Here is a 25867-nt window from a genome sequence, read left to right as displayed (position 1 = left end):
GTAGTCGGCGAAGGTTTTGTCCATAGGGACAAAGCAGGGGAAGACGTGAGGTTTCCTGGAAGAGAAACTGCGGAGGAGAAGACGGAAGTTAGCGCCAGAGCGCGTAGGGATTCCGCCGTGTAGTCGGCGAAGGTTTTGTCCGTAGAGACAAAGCAGGAAAAGGAGATGATTTCCACCTGAGGGGTGACGACTCGAGCTACAGGCAAGAGTGTGTGTTTACCGCTATCGAGCGAAGACTCGTAGCAACAGCTGCGTGCGTGAAGCCGACGTGTTTCTGGCGAAGAAGTTGAAGCTTGGAGAGTGGCCAATTGAAGACGCGAGGTTTCCTGGAAGAGAAACTTCGAGGGCATCGGAACGACAGAGGTTTCCTAGAAGATAAACTTCGGGGGGCAGCGGAACGACAACAACGCTGGACTTTAAGTGAGTGATTCTCGGAAGAGTATCATCCAGACTTTTGTTCCAAGAACTTTGGACTGAATAGGTTTTCTATCTCTTTAGTCTTTAAGTGTCTCGGTTGTTCAATGCATGCGACTGCACTGTAGCGCATATTGTTGTCTGTGTCCGTTGTTTCGAGTGTGGCTGATTGTACTGTGTAGTACGTTGTTTGATTGGTGACATATTGTACTCAACTATTGTGGAGTGTGCATACTTGCGTATTGTTTTCGATCTGCCATTATTGAGAATATAATTTTGTTTGTTTATCAACTCTCGGCTCTGATTTGTTCTTTGGGTCACAGCCGGCGTCCGCTGGCGCGCCAAAAAGAACCACTTCTAAATTGTCCACGCTTTCGTGGTGCGGTTCGGGGGGCCGATACCTCGGCCCTTGGAATTAGCCCGGCGTTCGCCTCCCAATTAACGGGACCTGTGACAATTAATCTGGCATCCGCGGCAGGACCTTTTGGTGCACAGTGTGTCCAAAGTAGTGAGAAAGAGCCTCGAGTTGTTGATAGTGCTGTCGGAATGATTTTGTGTGTTGCTAAGTGTTCTCGTTAACGAGTGCAGGAGAGTGTTCCGATATACTGAGTTAGGCAGATATTTTTTGCACGCGGCAAGGTTTTATTTGCAAGACACAATGGATCTCGAAAAGCTGGTCGCTCTTGGTGAGAAGATGGGTCTTTCTGGCGCCGAACTACGGAAGTGGGTCACCCAGAAGGAAAAAGAAGAAAAAGAGAGGGACAAAGAAGAAAAGGCAGCTGAGCTGGAAAAAAAAAGGTTGACGGACGAAAGAGCCAAAGAAGAAAAAGAAGCTGAGTTGGAGAGAGAGAGGTTGGCAGCTGAGAGAGCCAAGGAAGAAAAAGCAGCTGAGTTGGAAAGAGAAAAGTTGGCAGCCAAAAGGGCGAGAAAAGAAAGAGAGGCAAAGGAGCGACAGCTGAAGGAAGAAAGAGAGCAGCAATTGAAGTTGGAGCTGGAGAAAGAAAAGTTGGCAGCTGAAAGGGCGAGAGAAGAAAGAGAAGCGGAGATGGCTGAAAGGGAACGGCAGCGGCAGTACGAAATGGAACTCGAGCGGCTCCGTTTGCAACAGCGAACTGAAACTCCCGTCCAAGCTAGAGTTGAAAGCAGCGAACGGGAGGATCACGGCTTCCGCTTGAACCCAAGCAAGCTGCTCGTAGCATTTGATGAAAGGAAGGACGACCTTGACGCGTACCTTCACCGATTTGAGACGATTGCAAGGAGCCAGAATCGGCCGGAACATCAATGGGCAACTGCTTTGAGTACTTGCTTGAGTGGTGAAGCGCTCAGTGTGTACAGTAGGCTGACGCCGACCGATGCAGCCAACTATGCAAAGGTGACAACTGCTTTGCTGAAGCGATTTAGATTTACTGTGGAAGGATTCCGGGACAGATTTTGGACAGGAAAGCCAGCTGATGATGAGACGGCTACGCAGTACGCCGCCCGACTTAGCCATTATTTCGACAGATGGATTGAACTTTCAGGGACAGCGCAGGAGTACGATGAGCTTAGAGAGCTCCTTATTAGAGAGCGATTTCTGACTAGTTGCCACCCAAGCCTGTCGCTGTACTTGAAAGAGAGGAAGGCTGAGTCACTTGAAGGCATGCTTGAATTGGCTGATCAATTCTTGGAAGCGCAAGGTGGAACTAATTTGGCCAAGGTCAAGAAGGAGTGTTCCGAAGATTCGAAAAATTCGGCACCCGAACAAAAGAAGCGTGCACCGGAGAGTGTTCCGCGATGTTTCCTGTATAACCGAGTGGGTCATCGCGCCAACAACTGTCGTACTAACTTTACGAGCCCTACGGTAGTAAAATGTTTCAAGTGTGGTCAGACTGGGCACAAAGCAGACGCATGTCGTAACGGAGCGAGTCAAACTCGTCAGGTATCCTGTGTGCTAGCAGCACCAAAATCCGATCGTGATACCGTCACCAACGAATTCGTAGAGTTGAAAAATGGGGAGAAAATCCCTATTGTGGGTGCTATAATGACAAAACAGCCAACCGGTGTTACGAAGGAAATGCCAACGCTGCCTGCCTGGAAAAGTTGCGGGCAAGAAGGTTACAGTGTTGAGAGACACCGGTAGCTCCACGGTTATCGTGCGGAAAAATTTGGTACGGGAAAGTGAGTTGACAGGCAGAACGAAACCGGTTTGCATAATTGACCGTACGGTTCGGATGCTTCCCGAAGCAGAAATTCAGGTTGAAACCCCGTACTTAAGCGGGAAGGTTACCGCTCTATGTATGACGACCCCCCTGTACGACCTTGTCATCGGAAACATCGACGGGGCGCGACGGCCGAACGAACCAGAACGTTTGGGGGAAGACCCGAAGATGGAGCCCCCACCGACACAGGGACCGCAAGATACAGTGGAGGAGCAGCCCGCGACCGATCTCACTAGAGCCCAAGGTGAAGCCGCGGCGCAAGAGACAGTGAATGAGAAGATTATCGTGTTGAATGAGTTCACGGGCCGAGCAGCTAAACTTACGTCGGCACGACCTCAACCGACCAACAGTGTAAAGGTGACGGAGTTGGCCAGCCAGGCCAAATGTCGGGACGTGAACAAGCGGGTGAATAACCGGGCAGGATCGGTTGAGCGTCACGACCCGTTAACAATGTCGGAAGTGACAACAATGGCTAAGACGCCGCCTCAGATACCGTCGTTGGAAGGGGCTCGCCGGAAGAAAACGAGAAAAAACAAGAAGAGATCGAGCGAGCACCGCAAGAAAGGGCGCAAGCGCCGCTCAAAGTACACAGAATAAGTGCTGAGGTCGAATCAGAATGTGTTTGGCAGTGCTGAGTGCCATATGTTGTGTTAATGTTGTGTTATCCTGTGTCACAAGTGTCGAAGTGTTTGTGCTGTGATGTGATGTATAGTATTGTACAATTGTTGTAATGAGAGAACTTTGTACATTTGTATTGATTGGAATATGTGATGGAGTGTTGTACTCATGTACCTGTGGTTATATTTCATGTGTTGTGAGATTGAATTACAATGTACAATTGAATTGAGTGATCTATTGTGATGTGACGTGTCATGAGCGACGGACTATGTTACAGTCTTTGAGAGTGTGGGGACTGTTCGCGCTCGTTGTGTGGTTTTGAATATTATGAGATAATATTCTTAAAGTGGGGGGCAGTGTCACAAAACGAGCGATACAAAGGGGCGCGCCGCCAAATTCTTGCGATAACGCGCGGGAGAGACGCCGCGAGGTCAACGGAAAAAAAAAAGAGAGAAAACAAGCATCCAAGGACTCCCCGGGCGTGCGACCCTCCCCTCACAAAAGCGTAGGTTCGTCGAGGAACCTCCTCCCCCACAACGGCGGCCGAGCAAGCACTCGAATGTTCTAGATGGAAAGGGGCGGGGTGATGCCGGGTTGAGTCATCTGTCGCGGACGGCATCCTCTCCCCAGCCTTCGCTGCGTATCGCGCCGACGAAATGACGAGAACTTTCTAGAATCTCGCGCGAAAGGTATTTAATGGAGCAGCCGAGGTGAGAGATCAGGAGAAGACGAAAGTTAGCACCAGAGCGCGTAGGGATTCCGCCGTGTAGTCGGCGAAGGTTTTGTCCGTAGAGACAAAGCAGGAGAAGGAGATGATTTCCACCTGAGGGGTGACGACTCGAGCTACAGGCAAGAGTGTGTGTTTACCGCTATCGAGCGAAGACGCGTGGCAACAGCTGCGTGTGTGAAGCCGACGTGTTTCCAGCGAAGAAGTTGAAGCTTGGAGTGTGGCCAATTGAAGACGCGAGGTTTGCTGGAAGAGAAACTTCGGGGGCAGCAGAACGACAGAGGTTTCCTGGAAGAGAAACTTCGAGGGCATCGAAAGGACAGAGGTTTCCTGGAAGATAAACTTCGGGGGGCAGCGGAACGACAACAACGCTGGACTTTAAGTGAGTGATTCTCGGAAGAGTATCATCCAGACTTTTGTTCCAAGAACTTTAGACTGAATAGGTTTTCTATCTCTTTAGTCTATAAATGTCTTGGTTGTTCAATGCATTCGACTGCATTGTAGCGCGTATTGTTGTCTGTGTCCGTTGTTTCGAGTGTGGCTGATTGTACTGTGTAGTACGTTGTTTGATTGGTGACATATTGTACTCAACTATTGTGGAGTGTGCATACTTGTGTATTGTTTTCGATCTGCCATTATTGAGAATATAATTTTGTTTGTTTATCAACTCTCGGCTCTGATTTGTTCTTTGGGCCACAGCCGGCGTCCGCTGGCGCGCCAAAAAGGACCACTTCTAAATTGTCCACGCTTTCGTGGTGCGGTTCGGGGGGCCGATACCTCGGCTCTTGGAATTAGCCCGGCGATCGCCTCCCGAATTAACGGGACCTGTGACACCAGGGTGGCAGTCCCGAGGATGCGCAAGCGACTTGCAAATGACCTCACCTCCTCATCTGCCTTCTCCCTCGCGTTTAAAAACCGTTCCGTTTTAAAGATAAGTGGCTCCGTATCGAACCTCTTGAGGGCTAAATATTTGAACTCAGAAAAAGTTGAAGCCGCAGCGACGCCATCACCCCACCACGCAAAATCGTGTGCTGCGCCTACCATCTTACATCGTGCTATGCAGACCAGCTCACTATCCCGCCATCCACCCAAGCGACCAACCTGCTCCAAAATTTTAAAAAAGACCCCAACATCCGGACCCCTATCACCTCCCGTAAACGACGGAACCCTGTCTGCTAACATTAACGCACTCATTTCTAGTGGGTCGTCTCTGTCGGTCATCTTGGTAGCCTGCTCGTTCATTTTGCCACCTCTCCTTCCCTAGTACGAGGGTGAAATCTCGCACCGTTGCCCCAGCAGTAATTCCACCGCTGCCACCACTTGAGACGTCCCCACTACGCCACCGATCGCCAAAGAGAGGGAAGAGCCCTCAACCCCCTTTTTATCCGGTTCCCTCTTGGCTACGTGTCTCAATCACTTTCCGCATACAGGGATTCGTGCTGGGGCCGGGAAGCAAGAGACGTCACGATCTTTTCTTAATCATGGACGCACTTAATTCAACAGCAAGTGCAAATGGCGTACACACACTTTGTTCGTGAACGACATCTCTATTACACGAAATTGTAACACATCAGCAAATACTCGCGACGCGCGAAACAGGATACATAAGCGAAGTAACGGTGACAATACAAGGGTGCCTCAATACAGAGTAAACACACGACACAAATGATAAAGTCAAAAATTAATAAAACCGCGCAATGTCTCAATATGCCGCATCCCTTCTCGCAAAGCTCGTTTAAGTAAAGGAGGTGAAGTTCGTCTCACTGAAAGTCCATGTAGTCGGGGCCTCGGAGTTGGCTGCTCGAGTCGGGGCTGAAGGTTGGTTCTTGGCGTCGAGGTCTGATCTGTCCAATTCGTCAGCGTCTTCATCGTCTTCGTCGCCTACGTCGTGCCTCTCAGTGATTTCCATCTTAGCCCTCTTTTGTAACGTTCCATTCACTCGCCTCCTATCCCTAACTTTCATTCCTCCTCATACCGTCCTTGCCGCTATACCATCTCGAGCTCATCGCATATTTTTTCCGCACTTGCTGTTGAATTAAATGCGTCCATGATTAAAAAAAGATCGTGACATCTCTTGCTTCCCGGCCCCAGCACGAATCCCTGTATGTGGAAAGTGATTGAGACACGTAGCCAAGAGGGAAACGGATAAAAAGGAAGTTGTGGGCTCTTCCCTCTCTTTGGCGATCGGTGGCGTAGTGGGGACGTCACAAGGGTCTGATCTGTCCCCTTCCGTCAGTGTCTTCATCGTCTTCGGCATCGTCACCTACGTCGTGCCTCTCAGTGATTTCCATCTTAGCCCTCTTTCGTAACGCTCCATTCACTCGCCTCCAATCCCTAACTTTCATTCCTCATCGTACCGTCCTTGCCTCTATACCATCTCGAGCTCATCGCATCGTATATCTCTGACTCCCCTGTATCGTCTCGTAGTCCCTTTTTGTCGCCGTCCACTTCTTTTTCTCCACTGGGAATGACTCTCCTCGCTTCTCCCCTTCCTTGACACGTGGCCACTTTTCTCGGGTTCCGACTCCGACCTACCAGGGCACCAAGCCAATCGCCACCATCCACGCGGCATATCCTCTCCTCAGTCGCAGTATATCATCTTCGGCGGTCGCCCCCTCGGCCCACACCAGCAGAAAACCCTCTCCCAAACAAAGCCGAGCAAGCAACAATGCACAAACCCAAGCCTCAGAGAGAGAGATGGGCGAGCCGTCCCAAGACACCCCAACAACGGGCGAATGATGGTCCCGATGCCTCCGGTACCCGATGGGCCGACGTCCAGATCAAGCCTCAACGTCTCCATGCAGCTCGGTGTCTCCTGCGAAATTCTCCGCAGCCGCCGCCTCACCGTCATTCAACGCCGCAGGTGGCCATCCGCGCAGAACGCAGCAATGAGCCCTGGAGCCACGGAGGCCGACGAAAAGTCAGGTCGGACTCGGCACAGGCGCTGTGACAGGGTCGCATTCCCCAAACCAACAAAAGGTGCTCTGCTGCTCCCCCATGCCACAAATGTGAAGGGTGCGCGCGTATTACCTCCACCATACACTGTCACACTGTCTGTAGACGACAAGGCGCCGCCCGGTGCTCGTGTTTGCGGGGGGGGGGGGGGGGGGCGAGAACAGTAGAAATAATCCTTCCAGGTACTCCACTCCGGAATGCCCATTCGTTACACCGAAGGTTTTCTTTTCCTTGTTTTATGCGTGGGTTTAAGAAACGAGCGAAAACATCCTGAAAGGACCAGGGTTCAGTCCGTGTTTGCAGGGACTTCACACAGCAGATGCCACTATACATTTTTTAATTGTCGTGTACCCCTTACCTTCGCATCCCCTGCTACCCTCTGACACTGTAAACATTCAAAAAGAAAATCTTCAGCACATCCCGCGAGCTTTCACATATCTCTGTGGTCATGACCTTCCAAGAGGACTCATCCACCAATGGGACATATTGCTCTAAAGAGTTCACAGTTTAAACTGAAGGCTGGACTGATTGATTGATATGTGGGGTACAACGTCACAAAACCACCATATGATTATCAGAGACGCCGTAGTGGAGGGCTCAGAAAATTTCGACCACCTGGGGTTTTTTAACGTGCACCCAAATCTGAGTACACGGGCCTACACCATTTCCGCCTCCATCGGAAATGCAGCCGCCACAACCGGGATTTGATCCCGCGACCTGCGGGTCAGCAGCCGAGTACCTTAGCCACTAGACCACCGTGGTGGGGCATTATTGAAATGGTAAAACTAGATCGTCAATCATAACATTTTAAAACTGACACCACCCGTTTGAAGTGGCTGCCCTTGTGAGGAGATGTTGTCCTTGGAAGCTGTGAACAAAATCCACTTTAAGGAAGAAAGCCAAATAAGTTACGAAGCATGTTTAACATGAGAAACCATGACTAGCAAGTAGCTTTTTTCTGAGGCAATATTCTCCACTAAAGTCTGGCCACTTAAACAAAGCTCAAGGGGCCCTGCAGCACATTTAGGGCACGATCAGAAAGGGCTGACTGTCGGTAATCAAGGCCCCCGAGAACACACGAGTCAGACATTATAGTGCAGCGCACAGCCTGTAATTTGCAATTAAATTTCCGATAGCCAGAAATGACTCACTCCACTCTCGACAAATGATGCCAAATACACAAAACGACTGCGTCATACACCCAAAGTCCTAGGCTACTAGCTGGCTTAAGCTGCACATTTACCATAGCCATTGCAAGGTGCCATGATGTCTCTGCGCGTGTGCATGCTCTGTTACACTCGAAGTAAGCTGTTTTTTGAAGAAAAAAGAAGTGCTAAAGGTCATGATGCACATTGACAACAAACGAATGAAGCTTCTTGCCCTCCCCTTCCCCCTCGCCTCCAGAGTAGTTTGCAGTATGCTCACTGGTAAGAAAAGAGAGAGAAACCGCTTAAACCACTCGATAAAGCTCTGTAACTCTACTTGTACTTGACAAATTCTAAAGATTTTATGGCAGTCAATTCGTGAGGCAATGAAGTATCCTAATGAATAATTCAATGATTACTCGGAAAATTTCGCAGGGCCCTTTCAAAGCCCCCTGCTACAGCACTGAGGTACAAAGTCGAGCGCTTTGGCCTTACTTGATGAAATGTGAAGAGTTGTAGACTATCTTTCCAGAGTCGTCAGGATGAAACGCGATGGAGTCTGGCTCTGTGCTTGAATTGGGAAAGTCCAGGAGTCCATTCTCAGCCAGCTCATCAGTTTCCACTGATTTTACCTGGTGGTGAGCACCAATAACAATCACTCTGAAGGCTTCCAAACATCGGTCCTCTTCAGTATATGTAGCGCACTTGCTCGATCCCATTCCCCTCACCTGAAAGACGCCTTCCCTCGATGGAGGGCTGCAGATGTAATGCCAAGGGAAGCACCCAAAGTGTAGCATGAACTCCGAGCACTTTACCTCGAAAAGAACAGGTGGAGGTTCTGCAATGGGTAAGACGAGAATTGTTAGATGATGGCATAAGCTAAGCTTTAAAAGAATAATAATAAATAGACCCTTGTTATGTAACACCCTAATATAACGTGCAGGCTGTTGAGAGGCTCCACAATAATTTTGACAACTTGCTGATATTTTATAGCAAAACATCGCCAATGTGGTGAGTGCATTAGCGATGAGCCATCATCTCCCCTGCAAGGGCCGGCTCAGCCATGGACAATGGTGCAACACTGAAATATGAGGAAGTGGTAATTTGGCTGTTGCCTAACGCTTTCATTGTCGGGGTTTTTTGCAATGCTGCACACTCCACACCGGGTTTTATTTTCTCTCCTTTTCTTTTTTTTATTACACGTTACACAAAAATTTCATGCTAGTAATCTAGTAGTATAGAAGAATATTTGATCAAAACAAAAATAGTATTCATTATAATCAATACATTTATTCATGAATTATTTAATTATAATAAATTATAATTACTCATTATTTCAGAGCCACTGAGACTAATTGGTCATCCCATTCGGCAACGAATTAGTCAAGAGCTCCTGAATTTCTTGTTCTGTAAAATAGCGCATGCACATAGAATGTGACTCGCCATGACAGCTCTGCTGAGACGCTGGCAAAGACACACGAGCCTATGCTGATGTCACGAAGTACCTTTGTAGTAAAAAATTTCAACACAAGTTATACTTGCTAATATTGAAACGTACAGGAGCAACTCCGGCGAACACAATTTTTTAGATGTCAAGACTAGGCTTGCGTAAATATTCAAATGCTTTCAACATTCGAACAAATAATCCAATATTAGAATTAGCTTTGAACTGAATATAAGTTATGCAATATTTTGAAGTATTCGAAAGGAACGAATAGACCTAATTAATCCATGTGTAGCCTTCCATAAATCTGGTTTCACTGCAGTGAAGACATGCTAAGCCGGAAAAGAATCTGTTAAATGTATATCAATTCGCATGTAACCCCCCTGTAAAGGTGATTTCACTGCAGTAAATTAGTGTTAAGCGCAAAAACATTTATCCAGGAAATATCAATGCTGTCACGAAACTTCACTTCGACGTTAAATGAAAATATGACACTCGCAATTTTTTTTTCACACTCGCAATTTTTTTTTTAAGTTTACAAGCTTGTTATTCTGACTTATTGGCTTTATGTGTTGAAAATTTTCAAATGTTACATATTTTACATGTTATCACTTGCGTTCCATGAAAAGTCAAATTCTGCTACTATTCAAAGTTGTTTCCAGTTTCCTTAATGCAAAAAAATTTAATTTGCATAAGCCTTGTTTCAATTTTCCTTCAAATATTGTGCAGGTTAGTTATAACATGACAAATATGCCCATTTTTCTTTATAATATACCTACTATTCAAATTAAATTCAAAATTATGGTCGGAAATCCCTATTCGCTTGGAATTCACTTTGAACACAAAATTCACTATTCGCACAAGTCTAAGCAGGACACACACACGGTGGTTCTCTCCATAGACAGCGGGACACACCCACATTATTTTCTTTTAACAAGAGTTATCTCACAAGTGGCAGGGAGTGAGTCAAAGAGGCAACTTGAGTACCTATACTAGGGATGGGCAGGACTTGTGCATGCGTCACCCGAATCGCCTCGGGATCGGCAGTGAAATGGTTAATAACTGCATGCCACACATTATTTAACAGGGCTGTCTTAACTCTGACCTCGACTGTAGACACAATTACGGCATAACTATCAACATGCCCGAACTTTTTTAAAGGGGCCCTGCAACACTTTTTTAGCATGGTCAGAAAACATTGCCAATGGGCAGTGCTATGAGAACGCGCGAGCCAAATATTATACAGCAGCACACGGCCTGAAACTTGCAATAAATTCTCATAGCCAGCTAAAAATTGCTTGCTTTTCTTGCGACAAATGATACTACTTACTAAAATATCAGGGCGTAACAGGCCCAAGCTTCACACCATTGGCTGATTTGTTGAGGCCACCACAGAAGTTGATGAGGCCACCACAGGAGGGCAGTAACGTGTCTACAAGTGTGCGCGCAATCTTACTGAAAAGCCGCGTGTTTCAAGAAGAAAGAAAAAGAGAAAAAGTGCTTAATGTCATGAAGCTCACGTGACGTGCCTTTTTTCCTTGTTTCATCCCTCCCTGCTTAGCTTCCAGCACTTTCGTCGGGACGAGAGAAGCGAAAAAGCAATCGCAGTATGACAGATCTTTGTAGCTCTGCTTGTACAGGACGGATTCGAAAAACTTTGCGGCAATCGATTCGTGAAACATTTGGGGGTGCTAACAACCCCTGTAAAGTAGTTTGCGCCTCATAGCGCACGTGTTTAGCACATAGGCCCCATTTAGGGTTCACAACTATCAAGCGGTAGGTAGCGTTATGCTCGCGAGCATTGATCACCATCGTTTATCACCATCATCATCATCATCTTTAGCATGGTAGCGCCAGAAGGGACGCTTGGCGGCGTAGCTGAGTGGCGGCACATGGGAGATGAGCGGTCCTCTTTGGCGTGTAGTGGTTTGTGTGAACGGTTGTCTCCCACGGTGCGTTTATAGGTGGACGGCACTGCAGGTTGTCTGCCGTGAGCCCTCATGGCGGGTCGAGCGTTGGCCACGCCGCCTTCATGCTATCTTCTGTTTGTTCTTATGTTTGAGTGTATTGGAATATTGTGTAAGGTTGTTTTAGCATGTCGAGTGGTGTATTTTTATTTGGCTGACAATATCGTCGATGCAAAAGTAGTTAAAAATGATGTTTGGTGTGGTTCCGTCTGCGTCTCTGACTTCGTTCGTTCCGAGAGCGACTTTTATTCAAGACCCCACAGGTAATGTGCCCCTTTACTGAATACATTCCATGGTTCCTTGAAAAAAGTGTTGCAGGGCCCCTTTAAGGGCATTTACTCGACAGCAGAGAGAACACAGCTCGTTCTTCTAACACAAAATTCACTGTGCTTTATATCCAGAGGCATGCTGCATATCTTAAATAGCTTGAACACACTTTTGGAGTGTACATAAAAATTTTTAGTGGACACACCTGTGAGCTTGCAGTTCAAAGGTAGGCCAGCAGGATAAGTTCCCACTTTAGCTCCATCCAGCGCTAAGCAAGGCTCATAGAGCTTAGCCGGAAACATGCATGACTGGATTGAAAATTTTTTCGTAAAGTGCCATCAGACTAATACCATCATCCTTCTAATGTTTCAAGCGTATATTATCTTATGACATGCACTAATCAATGCACAAAGCCACCATACTTTGAATCAAAGAAAAGCGTAATGGGGAGATAAACATTTGCTTGTTTGAACTGATTACAGAGAGGGCTAATTTAGGATATAAAACTATGTAAAGCTTGAGGTTGCGCGCTAACGATTTTTCCAGCCTTGCACTATCACCTACCAGCCTCCTGGTTAGTTTCTCATAACCCAGGAAATCATTATTTAGGACGAAACTGATCCCAGGTTTGGTTCCTCAAACGAACAAAAGCCACACATGCCAACCAGAGGAAGCACTCTTTTTCCTTTCTCTTCGTATTTACCACAGTTCGAATTTCAACGTAAACAACCAAAACATTCTGAATTCTTAAGTCATTTGGAAAATTTGTTAATATGAGGCATTTTATTCTCAGCATCAAATTACACTGTGATGCACAGTTTTTTTCTTTTTTGGTCACTCAAGGTTAATTGATGCCCTAGTTTGATATGAGGTTGTTACCATTTGATTGACATTGGCTTAGAAATCATTTTATTAACACTTTCTTCACAAATGTCAGGCTGCTGAATGCATTAAAAGCAATTTAACAAAAAATGTGTGCACATTCTTAACTCAAAGCCAATGCATAGACTGCAAATATCAATTTACCCCTACCCTCTACTAAAGTGCGAGCAACCGAGCTATGAGCTATAAAACAGGGGCATAGCCGAAAATTTTTGCCTGGAAGGGGGGGGGGGGGGGGGGGCAAATATACTTTATGTTGGTTCCTGTGTACATTTGTAATTTTTCTGGAGGCGTTCTGAAACCCCCCATTTTTGGCTATGCCACTGCTGTGAAACGTGGTGAAAAACCACACTTAAAGATTTTTATAATGCACATAGTAGACTATAACTACATATGTAGCTATCAACAAACGTCTAATCAAGTTTAAAACAAACAAATAATTTTCATAGATGGTGCTTTTAGTTGGCAGACTATGAACCAATTAAACATAGTATTTGTAATTGAGGTTTTTCAAGCAAATTTCCTGATGGTTGAGTTCAGCGTACGGTCAGAAATAAAACTTAAAATCAGATGCATAATGGTTTGACATGTCATAAATGAAACAGGCAGTAATAAGTAAGCTGTGAGAATGTTGCTTACACCTGTTCAAGTACCGTTTCAACGGTGAAATAGATCCTGTTTAAAGAATGTCAACTCATCAAGAGCACTTCAATATATCGAACAATGTACACCCATAAGTGCAATCATTAAAATTCAATTGAAAACCGCTAGAAAGTGAAACAGACAGGAATCGTATCTTGCACATGTCATGGTACCCACTGCATAAATTTCAGATCAATACTGTTGATGACCAGACGACAGTAGCTACATCAAGTATACAGCCAAAGGTTTCTTCCCATCTTTCTCCGTTGAAAAAGCTAAATCTGTCAACTGTGGGATAAATATAGCATAAAAGGAAGAGAGGCAATGCCTTTCTATGTAAACATTGCACTGTAAAGGTAAAAACAAGAGACAACGCCCTTGCTGCGAGCAGGCTGTTCTTATTCTGACTTCGTTTTTTTCTGCTCCACTAGCCGATGATGCACCCATGCCTGAGCATCAGTATGTTTTCGTTTGTAAATTGATGCGCATAACATAAATAATTGTGCCAACTTACCCTGCATTGTGGCATATAATTTATACCCTCAGTCTCATATAGCATGGTTTAAAACTCATGCTTAGTTTAACAACTAGTTTGTTTTTTGTTACAACAAAAAATACTATATTCAAAAAGAAGGTGATGTGCTCCACACACATTAAGGTCTACAGTATTTTATTATATCAAGTGCTGTATGCATGAATATGAAACTCACACAAATATAGCTTTTGGAGCTTTTAAAGAGGCCCTGTAACACTTTTCTAAGTAGCCATGAAATGGATTCACTAAAGGAGATTATTGCCTCACGAATTCACCGCCGCAAACATTTTCAGAATATGCCCAGTACGAGTGAAGTGGCAAAGATTAGTTGCACGCTGCCATTGCATTCTCTCTTCTCTTGTCCTGATAAAAGCACTGGAAGCTAAGCAGGAAGGGGTGGAATGGAGAAAGAAAATATGTCATGCGCGTCTCATGACATTGAGCACTTTTTCTTTTTTTTTTCTTCAAATGCACAGTTCTTAAAGCCAGATCGCACGCGCGTACAGGTGGACAAGTCATGGCCTTTCACATAGGCGGCCCCTGTAATGACCGAGTGCGCCATGCTCAAATCGGCTAATGGCTGACACTACGCCTGAGACACAGTGATTTTGAGAGAAGACAAAGCGATTTTTAGCTGACTGAGAATTCATTGTAAATTCCAGGCCATTCAGGCATGTTCTTGGGAGCCTAAACTACCGATCAACAGCGTTTTCTGACCATGCTCAAAAAGTGTTACAGAGACCCTTTAATAAAAAGAAGAGCCTAATCTGAAAACTAAACTTCGTGCCATGCATTTGCAATGCAATATTTTCCGGTACATGAGATTTCACCATGAAACACACTATATATAGCATTGGCTAACTCCAGAATGAATCTAAGCACAAGTCACAAACACATAAACATGGAAAAGTGGAACCCACCTCTTCAAGAATGCTCCTGAAGTTGTACAACCTTACAGTCCCAGACAAGGTGCTGCCTGTACCAACAATAAGGAGGCCCTCTGAAACGTTGGCGTGGTTGCATTCTTTCCCAAAGATCTGCAAGACAATGTTAAAAAAAATGGCAAGCATTTCAAATACACAACTGCCTAGTGTGATAAATGGTACAGAAACACCCAAAGCACGGAAGAAATTAAACTTACAGCTCTGTCAATTTCCAGCACGCCTTTGAACTGAAGAGGAAACATGTTAAACACTGCTATTGTGATCAGAACTCTTGGTTTGCTCCTTGCTGCCTAGATAACGAAAAGAAATACGACGGTTATTGCTACATTACTAGACACAAAAAGCAAGCACATGGCGCACGTGTAACAAGGCTAACATACATTGAGAAATAGAACTTCCACGAAATAAAAAACAATTTCTTTCAAATTAGTAAAATACTCTTTCACAATGCTAATCACACTACTTGCCACAAGAAAACACTTCATAAGCAAGAAAACGTGCAAAGTGAAAATGCAGGTGGCAACTCCACCTTGAAAACCGTGCACCAATCTTGTGAAGTCATAAATTATTGACAATGTCTGCAGTATCCTGCGTAGTTTCCAATTAGCAAAAATGAAGTACACTAACCTCTGAGGACTCCATGAACTTGACGCCAACTTTTCGGAAATATCTCAAATGCAATGTGGCCAAAACACGACAATTGCTATTTGAAATCTGTGACACCATGAGCAGCAAGAAATTCAGCAAGATTTCAGGAAGAAATTTTAAAATGAAATGGTCACCCTGATTTTATCCTCTAACTTGTACGGAGTACTGGAATCGGACGGTGTACCATCTTCACAGCAAACCAATGGGAGAGCAGTGACCACTTTTGCGATGACGCCACAATCAAATGGTGTGCCCAGCGTGCATGATTTCAATTTGCATTGCGGACCTTTGTGCAGTTTCTGAGTAAAATTGTCACAACACGTGATTGAAATTTGAAGTATTCGCAAGATTTAAACGCATCCAACACATGTGGGTGCATTAATGAGATAAATAATGCTGCTTTTGCGCAGTCGGAGCTCACGCGATTCCTATTGCAGAACAAAGACCCAGATCGTATTTTTGCTTACTGTTTTGATGTAACAGCAGAGAAAAGCGCATCACCATTCATTTGATCCACATGCACCCCTGTCTAGCTATTACACTAACCTGAAGTCAGGCAATGAAACAAATGAGGAGGCCCTGAAGGCTAATGTTGTGATCGGGTCAGTTTCACGACCATCACTTACGTGCACGAGCCAGGAGAGTAAGTAGTCGTAATGTTTAAAAAATAAGAACGCTCAATGACAAATACTGCTCTGCTTCTTTATACATTTTACTCATCAAAGGGACACCAAAGTCCAGGAACGTAACTATAATTTGTCCACAAAGTATTCATGATGATGGATATAGTTGATGTGAGTAAACCACTGAATTTCAGTTGGTCTGCAAAAGCTGCTATGCATCGCGCTTTTGCAAACACGTTTCGCTCGCACACACACGACTAGCGCAGCAACTGCAGCTACCAATCTCAGCTTCTCATAAATTACTTCAGGCAGCGACACAGTAGTACGGTGTACTCTGGCAGCACTGGCCGTCAATGCCAAGAGCTATGCTTTTGGCACCAGACGAACCACTTCCACATTCCAGTACACCGTACTACTAATAAACTTATGCTGGTGAAGATAACTACTTTAGAGCTTTGACAATACATTTTATCAATTTAAACTGATTCACTGTTTCCCTTATAGTGTCCCTTGAAATCAGCACAAACTGATTGTCTCGTCCCGTCGCTGCGATATTCAGTCAAGAGGGCTGACTAACCGGCTGTGTGAGCTGCGGATGGCTGTGGTTATGCAGGGACTGCAAAATGATGGTCTCGCCGTGGGTCTCCCAGTCAATGTGCTTGAATTTGTAACGGCTCGGAGATCCCAGATAGATTTCTTGGAGAACCTTGCCATTCATCTTGTCATGGCAGTAAACCCAGTTGTCAGCCGTAAGCGACAGGAAGTGTGCTCTGCAGTCCTTCGCCCGTTCAGGCAACCGGTGCTGCACATATTGACGCAGTGCTGTTTGTACTAACAGTGTGAACTGAACTTTGTTATGCAGGGTAGACTAACAAGAGATGATTAGATGTACGCAATGAATAACGAAATGTACCCAAACAATACTACGTACGCTGGTTGTATACTAACCAGTGGCCCTGTATACACCAAGGCATCTTCAATTTTTTTGTTTTTCGGCTCCTGGGACAGCCTGTAGAGAGGGCTTGGGCAGAAGTTAAGGCCATTCCTGTTTTATGAAACGTGAAAAATAAGATTCAACGCTTTTTTTTTTTTTCATTACGACGCACCGAAACTCAAGTCGGGACGCTAACTACGAAAGCAAAGACCCAAAATGCTTACAATGCCAAACAGGTCCTGTAGTTGTCAAGGTAGATGTGGCCACTAGAGGAATAATTAGAAAAATCAGCAAGTTATTATGTGTGTGTATCAGTCACTTGAATCAACGGTTAGCTGCTACGTGCTTACTCTTCAAAAGCAATCGGGGACTTCGAGTGGATCTCCCAGAACTTCGTGAACGTCGAACGTTTCTGAGTGGCGCAAGACAACACAACAATACAAGTAGCTTTAGACTCAACAGCCGTAAATGTGATGAATAAAGCTTTGTATTTCAGCTATGCTAGGCAGCGTTCTGACAGGAAAACTGTAGAGTTGCCATTTCACGACGCGACGCGCCGATAAGTGGCGTAGTAGAGCAATGCACGGAAAAATTATACAGCCTTTCCTCGACTAGACGTGAACCGATAGAATGTAGGAGAATTCACAATAACAAGTAGTGAATTGACTTAGCCTACTCACGTCACATATTAGCAGCCGCAGTATCTTCAGACTGGACCTGTATGGAGACTTTCCGATGCCGATTTCCCGGTACTGTAAAGCTTGAACCGTGCCTCCGCTTTTAATTCGGGGCATAATACAGCGGTCAGCTGTGCCACCGATGGCCTAAATGAGAGGCATCGCGACTTACAGTCGTGTAGTTAGACTAATTTCAACGGCAAATTTAAGTTCTAGGCTCCAAATACGACAGCCCGTATCCTACGCGTAGACTGGAGTTCTGCTTCACCGCGCCACCACGCAACATTGTAGCCAATCACAAACACAACATGCAACAGCTGGCTGTTCTCATTTGTATTATAATCATAATAGCGTGCCAAAAAACGCATCAGGTTATAATATCCAACAAAATTATATTTAAAACACTTTTTTAGACTTATTAGAGTTGAACTTTTACGTGTTAGGCATGCGTTACATGCAAATCAGGGCAGTGAATGTTGGTTTACGAATAAGCAGTTGCCAACATTGTGCCTGTCAAGGTCTCAAAATCAAATCGAAACAAATTTTTATGCTCCCGCGCTGTGTGTGCGTGTTTTCTCGCCGGCGTCATAGCGTTTCAGCCTTTTCGTGCTTAAGTATGGGCAAGAAAGCTCTACTAATCCTCGCCGAAGGCGCGGAAGAGATGGAGGCAATCATCACGGCCGACGTACTGCGTAGAGCTGGCGTGAGTAGCGCGAGTTTCCGTCGCGTGTGCCCGACGGTCTGCCGGGTCGCTGTTCACCAGCAGAGCCGTGTTTTGGTTTGGTTCTCAGTGGCGTCTTATTTCCTTTTAGGTGGACGTCACCATAGCTGGCCTCGCCGGCGCCAGCCCCGTGAAGTGCAGCCGAGATGTTGTCGTTGTGCCGGACAAGAGTTTGGACGAAGCCACGACGCAGTCTCCTTACGATGTAATTGTTCTACCCGGCGGGCTGAAAGGAGCCGAGAGCTTGGCAGCGGTGAGCTCGCGCGCCTTTATAATCGGTCGTAAACACTGTTGTCCTTCGGACTGCGCGCGTTATCTTCGAAGAGGTTTCGTGTGAAATTGCCGTCGCTTGTCGAATGGGTTGATTTATTTCTGGAACACTGCGCCTTGAGTCTGCGGACTCATTTCCTTGAATCTTTGTATGAGTTCATGTAGGAACTGTCCAAACGTGCGGCAACAATCGCCTGAAAGCGGACGTTGCGACAATCGCAGAATCACCATTCATTCGTTTAAAGGGACATTAAGGGAGAAACAGTGTTTCGGGTATAAGTGCCTAGGCCTGCATTAACAAACCAACTTTGTCCTTATCGTAGGCTTCTCAACGTTCTACGTGCTGTATAAGGGGACAAACACAGAGTGAAAGATAACTGCAGGATTGGTTCCTGAACACCGACATATTTTGTTTATCGAACACACTCAGGGCACACAACCGATAAAGAAAAAAAACGAGATATGGTTGGTTTGCAAATACATGGCCCATGCCGGCAAGGTTCTGCTTGGCCTTACATGCCTTACAATTTTAAAACAATCGTGCTTGCCGCGAAAAGGTGCCTCGTAAAGGAGAAAGCGTGCGAAAAGAAAATGCGGTTGGCGACGCCACTTTTACATCACTGCACCAAACGCCGTGACGTGATCGAAACCGACGGTGTCTACTAGGTCTTACACAGTGTCTACAGGTAAAAATGAAACACTGCCCCCTGAAGGGCGCTACGGACTTGACATACCTAGTTTCAAAAAAATTCATTGACCTCCAAAATGAGAAAACTACTCTCTGAAGTCCGTCAAGTCACAAGTTGAGATTTGGGCGGTAAATTTGAAAATAAAACTTCGAGCTTTATTTCCTTTTCTCTTACTAAATGTGCGATGGTGAAACTAACAACAGTATAGATGAGCTGTCAGAGTACAATGTATCAGTTCTAACTCATTGTTCCACTTTAGTGTCCGGTTAATGCTACACAGAGACACTTCATTTAGTAGTTTTAGCACGTAAAACTGCAGAATTTGACTCGTTTGCTTAGACGTAATCAACACCTCATTTGTGCCCCCTTTTATTGCTGTGTCATTGCAGAGTCCAGCTGTCGGCAAGTTGCTGAAGGAGCAGGAAAAATGTGGACGACTTGTTGCTGCAATATGTGCAGGTAATAGAGGGGTCAATTTACAAGCTGTGGTTAACTTGCTTACTGTTACTATCTTCATGGGAAGGACCGTAGAAATTCAGCTAATTCACTTCCATGAAAGAACCTATCACCATGAACAAAATATATCAGGATCAGGCCCAATCGCGATCGAAAGTGACGGTGTGACACTGGTATGAGCAATTCACAAAATATTGCAAGTTAGCAAGCCTGCAAGACTTGATTCTAACTTAAGCATACAAACTAAAATGCAGACCACGCATTTATTTCGGCAGTGGAGTGCCAGAGCAGCAAAGCAGATAGTCTGTGCCATTGTGTCCTGACATTTGTGTGTGTGTTTTTTTTTTCATCTCCACATAGCTCCTATTGCCCTGAAGAGCCATGGCATTGGTCTTGGAAAGCTAGTCACGTCACATCCCTCCAAGAAAGAAGACATATGTAAGGGTGGGTATCAAGAAACTCTGTCCCATGTGACTTGGAAAGATTTCATGCAGTACTCTTATTTCCCTTCTTGGTTTTCCAACCACACGTTTCAGCTACATTCTGTAATTGGTCTTGCAGGCGACTACAAGTACAGCGAAGATAGGGTTGTTGTTGACGGTCAGCTGATCACAAGCCGCGGCCCAGGCACGGCCTTCGAGTTTGCTTTGGCCATTGTCGAAAAGCTGGAGAACAAGCAAGCTGCAGAAAAACTGGTGCCTCCCATGCTGGTCAAGGTGTGACCCGAGCCACTATCGCCACAAGGTTGTCAATTGCCCAAACCCTTCTGTTTCGTTGGTGCTGGCAGGTCTTGCCATGATTAGAGTTGGTTTATCTCCTTACTTCTGACGAAATAAATGACATATGCGTTTTCCGAGTAAGGTGTGTCACGATTTCTTGTGTCAACGTGTGCACATAAATGTGCAATGTTACCACATCCTAATGAAACCAACAATGAAGCTAAGAAAGGTACAGGAAACTTAATTTGTTTTAAGTGTAGTATGATAATCATGACACAAATGGAAAGGAATTAAAGTGAGTGGAATTGCTGCATGTAGTAACTAAACCTAAAACCTCTGCATAATGAATTGGTGGGGCATCGGATGCACTATCCAAAGGTCGCAGGTACGGTCCCTATCTGCGGAATGTTGATTTTTCATCCGCTTTTATTCTGTTCCATTTATATGGCAGTTACAACAATACAATTTAAACATACAAGTCCCCTGTGCTTTAGTTTTATTGTCTATTAGTCTCATTAGTTTGTGTCTGACAAAAGAAAAGAGCCCTTGATCAATCGCCCCTCCCTCTTTCATTCATGTTACCACATCTCATAAATATAAACTTTCTTATGATGGCCGGTTGTTGGTATAGCTGCTCATTTGTGGATACCGCACTGAAGTTTTCAGAGGGGAAGGTGGTGCACGTCATGCCAAGATAGCCTTTGAGTGCAGTTGCAGTCTCCCCTAAAAGTAGAAATGAGTAATTGTCTACCTATGCTGGCTTTTAGATAAATAGAAGACACAGTAGTAGTGTGAAGCTACAGAGTTGCACTGTATTTGGTGGACACTGGTGTCCATATGACCAGTGCTACAACTTTCATTCGAAAATAAAGTCTGTGGCTGTCCAGCAATGTTGAAAAGACTCAGTAGAGAAACTGAAAAATGTTGGCTCTCTGTGAGTTGTTGTTCTCTCCCTCCCTTTGTATACCTCAACCAAATGCAAGGTAAGGTGTGTGTAGCATCGATAAACTGAAATGCTCGGTTGGATAGATAATAAGAAACTTTCACTCTGCTTTTTCAGAACGATTTTTGCATGTTGGATTTTTAAAATATAGTTATTGCTACCAGAGTGCTATGCAAGCTTTGAAGATCCGATGTACGAGCACGTCCAACAAGTAGCTCACAACTGAAAACATTCACCATAAAGGTAACTTATTAGTAAGGATATTCTACAATTCAACATATACTGTTTAGTTGATGGAGTCTTCGACAACACACCATATCAATTGTCTTGACTGCATGGTTACCGTCAGAGGCTACAGTGCTGATTATTCTAAAGCACATGTAGACATAGTGCAGGCTTTAAAAGCTTCAAAATTTCAACAGCTCGTGCCTTTAGAAGCAATATCAGGAAAAGCTTCTAGCACTTTTGTTGCGTGGGTGCACTTCTGCAGTCTGCACTCAGTGGAACGACAAACAAATGAAAAAAAATGCCTCTGGTTTCAAAACCCCCGCCCAACCTTATCAAACGCCCGTGACACGATGCTTGCTTCCATCGCAATCAATTAAACACAGCGCGCTGAGGGCTAGGTATGACTTTTTTGCACTGTTGGCTCATTCAAAAGGGCGTGTCGCCAGAGCTCGGAAAGATCTCGAGTTTTCGCCAAGCTCGGGCGATCCTGCATAGCGCCCCTGGGCCTATGACGCAAGTTTTTCTGCGTCTATACCATCATATGTCGAGCGAGAAAAAAAAAAAGGGGTATTTTTAGCTGGCTCTTAGAATTAATTGTAAATTTCAGGCCGCGGGCCAAGCTGTAATGTTTGGCTCGCGTGTTCTCGGCTACCGAGCGGCAGCGATTTACAGCGAAAGCTGTTATGAGATGACAACTGCATCACGCGCAGTTGTCCGCCGGTGTCCGTAACCGCATCGCGCGAAATTGGAAGAAAAACAAAATTGGCAGCATATCCACGGGGTGAATGATGGAGAGTGGGGCGAAGCATTCGTCCGTCCATTCGTTCTTGCTTCCGTCCATCCATGCGTCCGTCTGTGTGACTGTCCATGCGTCCACCCGCCCGTCCGTGCGTGCGTCTGTTCGTGCGTCCGTCCCTGCGTCCGTCCCTGCGTTCGTTCATGCATCTGCCCCTGCGTCCATTCATGCGTCCATCCATGTATCATTCTGTGTGCCCATTCGCCCATCTATTCAACACTCCAAGTGCCCCCATCTCGCATCTTTTCATCATATATTGGATGGATGGATGGATGGATGGATATGGCTGTACCCATTAGATCGGGTAAAGCCCCTAGATGTTGGCTTTAAGATCGGGCGGTGGCTAGCGCCACCAAGCCGTAATACTTAATGAACCCAAAACTATATTTATTTATTTTTCCTTAAAAAGTGAGTTTGAGGATTCGTACTTTGCAGTACGAATTCCCCATATAAAAGCACCGCCATCCAGCGGACATTTCAAGAACTAAACGAGAGGTGGCACACGTACACTTTCTTACGGCTTGCGCTCCGGGTCTACTTCCCACCTTTAACCACCTCAAGTTCATGGTATATAGTCGTTCATTGTATTCATGGCACTGCGGCTCAACGCTCGCTAAACGTTTCTAAAACTAAGGAGGTTACACCCAGCGAGTATAACGTAGCAACCCTTTCTTGTTAATAGTGCTCAATGTACATGCCAATGGCTGCTAATGGGGATCGCAGCGTGCGCGTTCACTAAAAGCTGAAAGCTCCTGTCTCTCATTCCCCATTGACATGTACATTGAGCACTATTTTTTATTGTTCAACAACGCACAGAAGAAATCTCTCACTGGCACCACCTTGGAGGTCAAAATGTAATACTTTTTACACACTACAACGGTTACGAGGGACGAACGGGTGCCGCTATAAGGAGCTTCGCCTATAAAATGGCAGATCCCATGTACAGTGGGAATCGATGATATGCGAAACACGAATGAGAAAGGTTGATACGTCACTTTAGGATCAGCACAACGTTACGAGGTGGAGGTAAATGACGCCTTACATGTCATGAATATCATGTTTGGATTTGTCGTTTACCTTCGCCATCTATTCACGTCACGTGATACCTAATTTAGTATATGTCGAGCTAGCGAAACGGCCGCAAGCGTGCTATTCACGTTGTATGTTGTCATGTTATTACGTGACACGCGTGCCAGGATTATCATGTTTGCAACAGTCGTATATTTCGTCATCCATTGACGTCACTTAACACCAAATTCGGCATATGTGGAGCTAGCAAACCGGCCGCGAGCGCATCATGAAGGGCCCAATATACTCCAATCATAGCCTCCTATATTTTTTTGTGCCCGCGCATTAGCGCTAAATACATACGCGCCATCCGTCCCTTATAGTTTTGGCGCTCGCCGCCAGATGCCGCACCGATCCCATAATAACAGCAGACGACGCGGCCTATGCACGCTTGCGTTTATGACGGTCTAGAAACCGTCTACATTGCATTGGATTATGCGTATACGTTAAGAAGTGCGCACACACCAAATTTTTAACACAAGCACTGTATGCAGAATGCAATGTGAGCTTTGTTATTTGATTTCGCGCTCAAAGCTTGAGCACTTTTCGAGACAATGGTTTGACATGAAAATCTTTTGCCAAGTCGTGTTTGTCAGTCACACTCGTCGCGAAGTTCAGAAAAAGTGGGCGGAGAAACTTCACGAGCACAACCTCCAAAAGTTTTTTATGATGTCCCGGGGTCGAGCACTTGAGTTTGTCACGTTTCTGTAGTATTTGCGCGGCGTTGTCAACGGCAGCCTTCAGTGGCTGATTCATCTTTCTCGCTCTTGCGAGGAAAACTTCCGCGTAATTCTTTAGAGAATTTAGAACCATTACGAGCTCAGTTGACGGATACAGGAGTACACCTGGGTGGATATCTCCACATTCAATCAGAACATGCTCCGCCGTTTCCTTATCTTTCCCGCAGCATGTGCATTGTTCTTCTTCTTTACTGAATCTTGCTTTATAACTACGCGTTCTAAGGCAACCCGATCTCGCTTCAAACAGTAAAGCGCTTCCCCTTGAATTATCGTAAAATGCCTCCCTCCTTATTTCATTTTTGCCCTTTCGGTAGTTACTCAAAGCCGGTTTTTTCTCCATAGCTGCCATCCATTCTCTCGTTTTGCGCCTCGGCGCTCCGCCAGGAGCGCTCGCATCCCATAATAGCTCGGGGGACGGCGCTGAGGGACCGACCGCTCGGGCACAAAGTTATAGAGGAGGCTATGCTCCAATGTAGCGTTGACGCGCGCGCCCGCTGGGCACAGTGGCGCTACGTTAGCGAAACGCGAGCACTCTATAGTCGGACGCCAGGCGCGATCGACCAGCGTCCGTCGGCGCGGCCCGACGGCAAACCGGCGCGAAATTCGCGCCGATCACCAGACAACAGTGCGTTTCTCTCTTTTCGTGACGGAGGGACGCTGGACGCGCTGAAACGCGCATGCGTCAAAGCCACGCAGCACGGTGCGTGCCTGCGAGTATTTGCCAGGACCGGCGCCTGGCGTGGCAACGCCGGCGTGACGCGACGAAATAAACGCCGGCGAGCACGAGCACCACGTCACGTCGCAATGTATTGGCGCCTGTGGCATGTAGTCATGTTCTCACATGACACGCATCTTGTGATTATCATGTTTGCACCAGTCACATACCTTCGTCATCCATTGACGTCACTTAATACCCAATTTGGCAAATGTGAAGCTGGCGAAACGGCTACGAGCGCATCATGAGCGTAGCATGTAGTCATGTTGTTACATAACACGCATATCATGTTTATTATGTTTGCACCAGTATCACGCCTCCGTCATCCATTCACGTCCCATAGTACCAAATTTGGTATAAGCAATGCTATAGCGAAACGGCCGCCAGCGCATCATGGGCGTGGCATGTAGTCATGTTGTTACATGACACGCATCTCATGGTAATCATGTTTGCACCAGTCACATATCTTCGTCATCCATTCATGGACCGTAATACCAAATTTGGTATATGTGACGCTAGCGAAACGGCCTCGAGCGCATCATGAACATAGCATGTAGTCAGGTTTTTACATGACACGCATGTCATGATTTTTATGTTAGGGTCTGTCGCTTGTATTGGCCATGCAATCATGTTATACCATACCAGTTTTGCAACATGTCATGTGAATTATACCACCGCAAGAGCTGCGGGACCATGAAATGTAAATCATGACATTCATGACATACATGTCATGATTTTCATGTAATGACTAGTCAGATATGTTCTCCATACGGTCACGTTATGCCATACCAAGTTTGGTGTCGATATCATTATCGGAACGGCCAGGAGAGCTAAAAGTCGTAGGTGGCTAGATAGATAGATAGATAGATAGATAGATAGATAGATAGATAGATAGATAGATA

General features: G+C 45.6%; 2 protein-coding genes across 3 annotated transcripts in view; one reads left to right on the top strand and one right to left on the bottom strand.

Annotated features, from left to right (window-relative positions):
• The window catches only part of LOC142803657 (DDB1- and CUL4-associated factor 17-like), a 37086-nt gene extending 19181 nt beyond the window's left edge, over positions 1 to 17905 (bottom strand). For both annotated transcript variants that reach the window (XM_075889149.1, XM_075889150.1), the window contains exons 1-10: positions 17624 to 17905; positions 17294 to 17355; positions 17168 to 17209; positions 16958 to 17054; positions 16587 to 16811; positions 14936 to 15028; positions 14715 to 14831; positions 11941 to 12043; positions 8786 to 8895; positions 8553 to 8689 (exon numbers count right to left, since the gene is read on the bottom strand). In XM_075889149.1, the coding sequence (XP_075745264.1) occupies positions 8553 to 8689; positions 8786 to 8895; positions 11941 to 12043; positions 14715 to 14831; positions 14936 to 15028; positions 16587 to 16811; positions 16958 to 17054; positions 17168 to 17209; positions 17294 to 17355; positions 17624 to 17737 (1100 nt within the window). In that variant the 5' untranslated portion in view covers positions 17738 to 17905. The remainder of the gene's footprint in view (positions 1 to 8552; positions 8690 to 8785; positions 8896 to 11940; positions 12044 to 14714; positions 14832 to 14935; positions 15029 to 16586; positions 16812 to 16957; positions 17055 to 17167; positions 17210 to 17293; positions 17356 to 17623) is intronic.
• Positions 17906 to 18130: 225 nt separating this feature from the next.
• Positions 18131 to 20616, top strand: LOC119177111 (Parkinson disease protein 7 homolog). The gene is made up of 5 exons (XM_037428497.2): positions 18131 to 18323; positions 18433 to 18594; positions 19690 to 19759; positions 20117 to 20200; positions 20318 to 20616. The coding sequence occupies exons 1-5, from the start codon at positions 18168 to 18170 to the stop codon at positions 20476 to 20478; spliced, it is 633 nt and encodes a 210-aa protein (XP_037284394.2). The 5' UTR covers positions 18131 to 18167; the 3' UTR covers positions 20479 to 20616.
• The last annotated feature ends 5251 nt before the right edge of the window (positions 20617 to 25867 follow it).

Source organism: Rhipicephalus microplus, chromosome 3 (genome assembly GCF_043290135.1).
Source record: "Rhipicephalus microplus isolate Deutch F79 chromosome 3, USDA_Rmic, whole genome shotgun sequence".
Lineage (NCBI taxonomy): Eukaryota > Metazoa > Arthropoda > Arachnida > Ixodida > Ixodidae > Rhipicephalus > Rhipicephalus microplus.
Note: the sequence above shows the minus strand (reverse complement) of the source record. Positions and strands in the feature narration are given on the sequence as shown.